We start from the raw sequence: 9,961 nt of genomic DNA on the forward strand, positions 1-9,961 counted from the left end.
ACACTATATGCAATTAACCCAACCAAGATGGCGGCAGCAGTCATGGAGCTGGAGCAAGCAGGAGGCTTGGTTGCCCAGGCGATAGAGGAAGCCAAGCTTCCCACCTGCCCTGAGCCGGCTGTGGCCTCCTCTCATGGCAACAAAGTTTCAATTATAGAAGACAAATAAATCCCACTGGGAGCTTGGGTGGCTGGGGGTTGTGGCCAGCCTGCAAACAGCCATCAGCCCCTCACTCAGGCTGGCCACACTCTCATGGGGTGAGGATCCTCATTGGGGGGCTTAGCCAGCCTGAAAATGGCCCTCAGCCCCTCACCCAGACTGGCCAGGCACCGCAGCAGGACCCCCGACCCTGAAGGGGCTGTGGCCAGCCTGCAAACAGCCCTCAGCCCCTCACCCAGGATGGCCAGGCACTCCTATATAATAAAAGGGTAATATGCAAATTGACCCTAACAGCAGAATGACTGGGAATGACTGGTCACTATGACACACACTGACCACCAGGGGGCAGATGCTCAATGCAGGAGCTGCTCCCTGGTGGTCAGTGTGCTCCCACAGGGGGAGCTCTGCTCAGCCACAAGCCAGGCTGATGGCTGCCAGTACAGCAGTGGTGGTGGGAGCCTCTCCCACCTCCTCAGCAGCACTAAGGATGTCCGACTGCAGCTTAGGCCTGCTCCCCGCTGGCAAGTGGACATCCCCCGAGGGCTTTCGGGCTGCCAGAGGGATGTCTGACTGCCAGCTTAGGCCCAATCCCCCAGGGAGCAGGCCTAAGCCAGCAGGTGGTCATCCTCCGAGGGATCCCAGACTGTGAGAGGGCACAGGTCGGGCTGAGGGACCCCCACCCCCGCGAGTGCACAAATTTTTGAGCACCGGGCCTCTAGTAGTGTATATAATATACATGTATAGGTATTCTATAAATGTGTGTATATTTATACACACACATACACACAAAATGATATCTAAGTATACATTTTTGGTAGCATCCTTTTTTTTTTAACCCTCAGTATATAATGATAATTTTTCTCTGTGACTATACATTCTTTTATAATTTAATTTTTAGGGACTTGTTATTCAAGGCAATAAATATATTTCTTACTAAGTCTCTTTTTTGGATAAATAATCTGTTTTCCATTATTTAAACTCTGCTGTGATGAGTACATTTGTACATAAATCTTTGCTCTCATTTTCTTGAGGATAACTTCTCCAAAGTAAGATTTAAATTGGCATGTGCACAATTTAAATAGTTTTTTGTGTATATTGACAAATTATTCTTTAGAAAGTAAGTACACATTTTTGTCAATATCATAGGTCCAAAATGATATGTCATGGTGGCTTTAATGCTCCTTTCTTTGGTTACTAGTGAAGTTGAAAATTCTTTTTATGTTTAATGGCCATATTTGTACTTTTATGAACTGTGTGTGTATAACCTTCTCCCACTTTTTAAACAATTTTTTCCATTACTTTTCAGAGAGAGTGAAAGGGAGTGAGGGGGAGAGAGAGAGAGAGAGAGAGAGAGAAACATTGATGTGAAAGAGACACATCGTTTGGTTGCCTCTCGCATGTGCCCCAACCAGGGCGGGGAGGGAACCTGCAAGCCCAGCCAGGGCTTGTCCCATGTTTTTATTGAGATCGTCAACATTTCTCATCGATTCATAAAAAATTATTTTTAAAGTTATAATACCAGTCTTTTGTCATGATGTTGCAAATATTTTCACAATTCATAATTCACATTTTTACAACAAATATATATTTTTTAAATATATTTTATTGATTTTTTACAGAGAGGAAGGGAGAGAGATAGAGAGTTAGAAACATCGATGAGAGAGAAACATCAACCAGCTGCCTCCTGCACATCTCCTACTGGGGATGTGCCCGCAACCCAGGTACATGCCCTTGACTGGAATCGAACCTGGGACCTTTCAGTCCACAGGCTCTATCCACTGAGCCAAACCGGTTTCGGCAAATATTTTAAATATAAATGAAAACATGTTTTTAGCAGTTTTTAAGTTTTATTTATTTTATTAAGTTATTTATTTTGAATATTCATATATTCTTTATTTTGATTTAAGGCTTGAGGTTTTGATCTCACTATACCTTCCCCAAGTAGTTAATCACTTATCCCAACACAATTTGCTATACAGTTCACCCTTTTCCCATTTATTTGACAAGGTAATTTCTCTCAATGCAATCTCAAAATCCAGCCCGTTAAGTTGTATTTATTAAACACTGTGGGCAAACAAATTCTTCTGGCCCTACTTCTTCTAGTCCTTCCTTCTCAACTCTTGTCTTCTGATTGGTCTAGCACATCTCAGATTTTGCTTCCTTCTCCCAGAAGCATTTACGACTGGTTGTGTGAAGTTGGCCCGGTATTGGCTGAAAAAAATGTTTTTTGAGGGTTTTCCTAAGTCACCTCGCATTTTGACCATAGCCAATCTTCAGGAACCTGTGTGAGATCCAATTGCCAATTAGATTTAAGGGAGCTAAAATGGAAAACCAATTAAAAATTGAATTTAGAAGTTAATCAGTCACTGAGGTCTATTCCAGTCTGATGATTTCAGTGTTTATCTGTCACTACCCAACTGAGACCATGTGGTGACCATTAATATCCAAACTCTGCCTTTGTTAAACAAAAACAAAAACTGTTTTGCTTTCTTAGTTAAATTTAATGATGGAAAGTAATAATTACACATGTCATTCTATACTGGAAAGATGGTCCCAATTACACAAAATGTTATTTTGTTTTTAAAATGTTCATGAATTTTTTTAGTTTTGTTTCATTTTCTAAAATGGAAATGTTTCCTTCCTCTCTGATTTTAAAGGAAAACTACTTATTGTAACATTTCATATCCTATTGGAAAGATACATTTAATAAAATAAAAACCACATCAATCCTCACAGTCATCGACATTTGAATGAATGTCCTCCCAGTCTTTTCCCTGTGAGAACGGGCTCACACATGTATACTCGCCATGAAAAGGGCCATCATATTATACAAACTGTTCTAAAACCTGCTTCTCATTATTTGGCAACACATCATGGACCACTTGCACTTAAAGAGTCGAGATCCTGCCTATTTTTAATGGCTTCATGGTTTGTTTTATGATTTCCTCATAATTTAGTTAATCAGTTGCTTGTTCAAGATGTTTAGCTTAAATCCAATCTTTGTTATAAATAACTTAGGACAAACATCCTTGACATTTATCTTTACACGAGGATCTGGTATTCCCTTAGGATAAATTCTCAGAGGCAGGTTGTTGATTCAAGAGCATGCCCTGTGCTAGAGGCTGTGGCACATGCTGGGCTGGAACAGAAGGCCTTTATGTGTCCTCCAGCTGTGTCTGTCCCCACCTCCTGCCCAGCGGGACTGCTATTCTTTTTTAAAAAATACATTTTATTGATTTTTTACAGAGAGGAAGGGAGAGGGATAGAGAGTTAGAAACATCGATGGGAGAGGAACATCGATCAGCTGCCTCCTGCACACCCCCCACCGGGGATGTGCCCGCAACCAAGGTACATGCCCTTGACCGGAATCGAACCCGGGACCCTTCAGTCTGCAGGCCGATGCTCTATCCACTGAGCCAAACAGGTCAGGGCTGGACTCCTATTCTTAATCACTGCCTATCTGATAGGCGCATACAGAGTAGGGTTTGTTTTCATTTGAATTTCTTTGATTATTAGTGAGTCTTAATATTCCTTCTTATGTGGAAAAATGTCTTTGAAAGAATGATTTTTTTTTTCTGAGAAAGAAATTCACACAAAATCAAGTCAACTTCCAAGGGGAAGTTGAAATGGAACAAATGTTCATAGTAATTTAATATAAGCAAATTGCCTATTTAGTGACAATAGGAGCAATCCAGCTGTAAAAAGTATTGCCCCAATGTACTGATCTACCAAAACCCAAGGGCAAAATATGGTTATTTAAAAATCTTTTCAGTGAGTTTCTCTTTTAGGAAAAAAAGGGGAGATAGGAAAAAAATCAACATGACTAAATGTGTCCACAAGAAACCATGTAATATCAATTTTGGACTCATGAGGTGGGGCCCGTTTGTGAACACCTGGCTGGATGTGTATATAATGATTTCATGGAGAATTTATATTTATATAGACACCGGGGTTGGACCACAAAGACTGAGTTTGAAGACCCCAGGAACCTGTCACTGGAAAATGTTTTGATGTCAGTTGCACATCCATTTGGAAGGTGGTTTGTCAGTAGGATTTCTTCAAGTGGACATACTGAGATGCACTGGGGCGTGAGTCACTACTGACGGCTTCATCTGTAAACCTGGAATTTTGCATTCAAAATATTCTTAACAGAAGGCCCCTTTTTAATTATTATTGATTCCAAAAAGGAAGGGAGAGAGATAGAAAGATAGAAACATTAATTATGAGAGAGAATCATGGATTGGCTGCCTCCTGCATGCCCTGTAGTAGGGGGGTGATCAAGCCCACAACCCGGGCATGTGCCCTTGGCGAGAATCGAACCTGGGACCCTTTAGTCTGCAGGCCGACACTCTATCCACTGAGCCAAACCAGCTAGGGCAGAAGACCCATCTTTGCTATCACCACAGGTTTTCTTCATGTTACTTCTATCTTGAAAGGATCATTGAAGATCCCTTGAGATGGAAAATTCCACTACTCTGTGGCTTGAAGTGTGTAGATTTAACCCAAGCTTCTTTTTAAAAAAAAAATGTTTTTGTTAATTCTCACCAGAGGATATTTTTTTCCCATTGATTTTTAGAAAGAGAGGAAGGGGGGAGGCGAGACAGAGAGAGAGGAACATTGATGTGAGACACATCAATTGGTTGTCTCCCACACACACCCCAGCCGGAATTGAGGCTGTAACCGAGGAGGTACATGCCCTTGATCAGAAGTGAACCCGAAAGCCACCAATCTGCAGACAGAAACGCCAACCCCTGAGCCAAACCGGCTAGGGCTAACCCAAGCTTCTTAATACCCTTTAACATGCCACCACTGCTCACTCCTCTCAATAATTTCTTTTGTAATTTCTCCAATCCCAAGACTAATTGCAGACAAAGTAATCAGTGTGTTTTGTTATATTTATAGTAATGTCTTCATCGCTTTGTCCTTTAAATGTGGTGTTTAGTTACAGCAATAACTGCACTGCTGTTGAGAGGCTTCCTTTGGTCCAAGACAAGTAAATCGGGCCGTGCCCAGAGCCCCTGGGAAGCAACCACCCAACACAACTGTGTCATCGAATACTTCCTTCCCCTCCTCTGTACAGCTCCGTGCACTCTGCTCGCGTGTAAGAACACTCTGGGCTCCCCACCTGTGGCAGTCAGTCACCCCGTGAGGAGGTTGCCAGCTGCCAGTTTACGGGCTGGCTGTAGCACAGAGATAGGTTTTGTTTTTTTTTTATTTTTTTATATATTTTTATTGATTTTTTACAGAGAGAAAGGGAGAGGGATAGAGAGTTAGAAACATTGATGAGAGAGAAACATCAATCAGCTGCCTCCTGCACGGCTCCCACTGGGGATGTGCCCGCAACCAAGGTACATACCCTTGACTGGAATCGAACCCGGGACCCTTCAGTCCCCAGGCCGATGCTCTATCCACTGAGCCAAACCGGTTAGGGCTAGAGATAGTTTTATTTGGACTTCACTGTCCTTTCCTTTTAAATCTGAGCCAACATTTAAAAATCAAAAAGTTTCTCATGAAATCCTCGATTTCTGGCTTGAAACTGGAAGTTCTGGCAATACTGTGCCTGCTGTTTCCAAGTGGCACTCAGCCACGGCTGAGCACCGGCCGTCTTCCTAGAGGGAGCTTGGAAGGACAAAGCTGGCCCTGTTCCCTTCTCACACCACCCGCTCCGCGTCTTCAGGCTGAGTTTGACACTCCTGCCAGGAGATGTAGATGCCACGAAGGACAAAAAGACACAGGCCTTGCCCTGGCCGGGTGGCTCAACTGGTTGGAGCATCATCCCATACACCAAAAGGTCGTGGGTTGGAATTAGGCGGATGCAGAGAGCAACAGGGGCATTTATTAGAGGGAAGGGGGATGGAGCCACACCTGGGAAGGTTAGGATTCAGCCTCCGCTGTCCTTGGAGTTGAATTTTATGTGCAAAAATCGAAAGGGGTGGAGGCTGGGGGATGTAACTGTTCTAGTCTGATTGGATAGAGTTCGTTGTCCTTCAGACCGATCAGTGCTGGCCATGGAGGCTGTGGGCTGCAGGCGCCATTGGTATCGGTGGCCTGCTGTCTGGCCCTCGGTGCCGCTGCCTCCTGTTGTGCGGGATAAGGTGACCGCAGGCTGTTCCACGAAATGAGGCTGGGCCACTTTCACGTTTGGGACTTTCTAGTCCATCTGAGCCGAGTGTCCTCTGCTGGTCTGTCACCTAGTGGGCGGGTTTGATCCCCTTTCAGCTCTCACATCGATGTTTCTCTCTCTCTCTCTCTCTCCCCTACTCTGCTGTAAAAAGGAAGAAAATTTTACCTTTTGCAACAGCATAGATGGACCTGAAAAACATGTAGGTGAAATAAGTTAGTCAGAGAAAGACAAAACCATATGATTTCACTCATATGTGGAATTTAATGAACAAGCTGAACTACCAAGCAAAATGGAGATAAGACTCATAGACAGAGAGCAGGCAGACAGCCCTAGGGGGCGGGGGGGGGGGGGGGTGCTGGGAGGGGGTAGAAGTATTGAGCAAAAGCAGGTGATTGTGGAATGAGAGGAGGGTAGGTGGAAATGGAAGAGGGCATAGACGCAGTGGTTCCCAAACTTATTTGGCCTACCGCCCCCTTTCCAGAAAAAATATTACCCAGCCCCTGGAAATTAATTTTTTTAAAATTTTAATAGCAGTTACTCATCGCCCCCAAATGCACCTGTGGCCATCACTGCCCCCCTGGATCGCTGCAGCGCCCACCGGGGGGCGGTAGCGCCCACTTTGGGAATCACTGGCATAGAGGGAATACATGGTGATGGAAAATTTTTTAATTTAAAAAAATTTCAAAAGCCAATAAAATAAATCAATAAAACCATATCCTTGGGTGAGGATTGAAAAAAAAAAGAAAGAAACAAAAAAGAAAGGAACAAAGAGGGCAAACAGGCTTTGCCCTCTGAGGTATGTTATCTACTCGGGGAGGCAGGGCATAAATATCTGACAAATGAGTAAGTCTGTACGTGTTGGAAAACCACACGAGCTGTTGCAGGGCTGCAGGAATCTGCTGAATGGTGTGAGGGAAAGCTATGACACGTTAAGGATTTGGAGTTTGGAGACAAGGGAAATGATAATAGGTGATGTTTATTGAATATTCACTATGTGCCAAGCACTTCTCTAATGATTTGCATATTAACTTACTCACATAATGATTCTGTGAGTAGGTAATATTATCCTCAATTTGCAGATGAGGAAACTGAGCCTAGAACAGCTTGAAGCCCTGTCACTGGGAACGGAGGAAAGCCGGGTGTGTAGGCATGACTGTGTGGTGCCGGGGCCCAGGTGTGCTGCCTCTGTGCCCCTGGGCGGTCCATCACCTGCTCTTGGTCTTGTTTCACTCATCTGATAGTTATCCTCATCTTCCTGCTCGATGAAGATTGGGTTGGTTGTTGGCGGCGGGGAGAAGGGGGCAGTGAATGTATAAATGCTCGTAATTGAAAGGCACGAGGAGGCCAGGGTTTCCACAGGGGAGCTAGGAATCATCAAATTGTTGGACTCTGGTTAGGCCACATTAACTAGTACAGCTCTTCTCAGCCTGGCAGTGAGCTGGCAATCTGGGGATCCAGATTCTCATCTAGGAAGTCTGGGCTGGGGCTCTTAGGACCTGTATTATCAGAATTCTCAGCGTGATGTGGGGCCAGGGCCATGGGCAACAATAGGTATCACTTACTTTCCATTTGTGCCTGTTTGTAACTCAAGCCCAGGGTGGGGTGGGGTAACCGGGGCAGGACGTCAGTAGGCATGCATCGGCTTCACAGATCTTCACTGAGCACCTACCATGGCCATCTCTGTACCAGGAATGGGTCTCTGGCCTGAATATCATCTACTAGTGCCCCCAATTCCACCTTAAAACACTGCAAAACTCTTCACATGTGTGACACTGTAATTGCATGGAAGTAAGTAAGTGGAGGGATCGGTGGAGATGTTCCTGTGAATAATGGCTGCTTTACTTTGCTCTGTGACTCGGGGGTGGGGGGGGAGTGGTGTGCTGGAAACCGCTTTTAGTAGCTCATGAAAGATGACTGCTAAATTGCTGGGAAGTTTGAGAGTAAAACACAAACATTATTAAGAAAATTATATAAACTCATAATTTAAAGAATTATATTTAAAAATACTAAAAATGATTTATTTCCTAATTGTTTTACTATTATTTCTTCTCTTAAGATTATGCATGCCTATTCTATCTACATGGTGGGAATAACATATAATAGTCTGCTACAGCACATCCTCCAAATTCCATGTCCAGGAATGTTGCATAAGTAGCTTGAAATTCACTATGGCGGCTGTGTTTACACTACATAAATTGGCACACATTATAAAGCAGGGCTTTGATTGTTTTCCTGGATGAGCCAGTTGTGAAACATTTACTGGAGAAATTTTAATTAATCTGAGTTATATGTCGCAGCTCTCTTTCCCTCTCATTAGGCATGTGAACCAATTCTAGCCAATGAGACAGGAAAGTTGCTTTTAGAGGGAGTGTTTTGGAAATATTTTCTTGCTTAAAATAAGTGAGACCCAGGATAGAAATGGGCTCTTTCTGTTTCTGGCCGTGCGATGTTCGGATGGGACATACCTAGACTTTCAGTGGTTATCTTCTAACAGTGCCAAGGCAGGACTAACAGGCACTGTTCTTTCTTCCTTTCTTTATTAGGACCTTATATTCAGAGGAAACAATGAGCTGTATTTTTGATATTTTCTCTTCTAGAGGGGACCCTGATAGATGCGACATCTGGGGAAACACTCCTCTACATTACGCAGCCTCCAATGGTCACGCCCACTGCGTCTCATTCCTGATCAACTTTGGTGCCAACATCTTTGCCTTGGACAATGATTTACAGTCTCCACTGGATGCTGCTGCCAGCAGAGAGCAGAATGAATGTGTTGCTCTCCTGGATAAGGCAGCCACTGCCCAGAACATCATGAACCCCAAGAAGGTCACCAGGCTGAAGGAGCAGGCTCAGAAGAATGCCAGGAGGCAGATCAAAGACTGTGAGCGGCTCCAGGAGAAGCACCAGAACAAGATGGCCCGCACCTACAGAAAGGAGGAAGCCGGGACTCTCTCTTCTTCCAAGAGCACTCTTTCTAGGTCATCCCTTTCAAATGCGTCTGCTTCCAGCACATTTGGGTCACTGTCTAAGGGCATTAAAGGCACCTTCAAGATACAGTTCAAGAAGAATAAAGATACAGCAGAGCAGGGAGGGAAGGGGGGCCGAAACGGGCAGAGGAATGTGATGGAAGTGTTCAGCGAGGAGGAAGAAGACACATTCTCAGGGGAGTCCAGAGAGAAGCTCTCAGCAGAGGACAGCTGTGCGCAACACGAATCCATTCTCAGTCGTCCAGGTCTAGGGAATATTGTTTTTAAAAGGAACAGAATATTGAGTCCTGAAGACATGTCAGACGACAAGAGAGAGTTGGAGTTTAAAGTGTCCAGTGAATTGTTTCAGCGACAAGGAGCAGCACAGCCTGAGGAAGCAGAGGCTGATGAAGAGGGAGATGGAAACAGCTTGGAAGAGGCCTTGCCTTGGGATGAGGATGTGGTGGAGTGGGAGGAAGACGTGGGGGATGCTACACCCCTGGAAGTGTTCCTGCAGTCCCACCACCTGGAACAATTCCTTCCGTTTTTCATGAGAGAGCAGATTGATCTAGAAGCTCTGTTGCTTTGCTCCGATGAGGACCTTCAGAGCATACAAATGCAGCTGGGTCCCAGGAAGAAAGTTCTCAATGCTATAAACAGAAGGAAGCAAGTGCTCCAGCAGCCTGGCCAACTGGTCGACACCAGCCTGTGA

The 9,961-nt window shown here is 44.5% G+C and overlaps 1 protein-coding gene across 1 annotated transcript in view; it reads left to right on the plus strand.

The window, feature by feature from the left end:
- Positions 1-9,961, plus strand: part of ANKS4B (ankyrin repeat and sterile alpha motif domain containing 4B) — a 13,005-nt gene extending 3,044 nt beyond the window's left edge. Inside the window, exon 2 of the mRNA XM_006101357.3 lies at positions 8,881-9,961. Coding sequence (XP_006101419.1) covers positions 8,881-9,961 — 1,081 coding nt within the window. The remainder of the gene's footprint in view (positions 1-8,880) is intronic.

This window comes from Myotis lucifugus, unplaced genomic scaffold, assembly GCF_000147115.1.
Source record: "Myotis lucifugus unplaced genomic scaffold, Myoluc2.0 scaffold_352, whole genome shotgun sequence".
In the NCBI taxonomy this organism is placed as follows: domain Eukaryota; kingdom Metazoa; phylum Chordata; class Mammalia; order Chiroptera; family Vespertilionidae; genus Myotis; species Myotis lucifugus.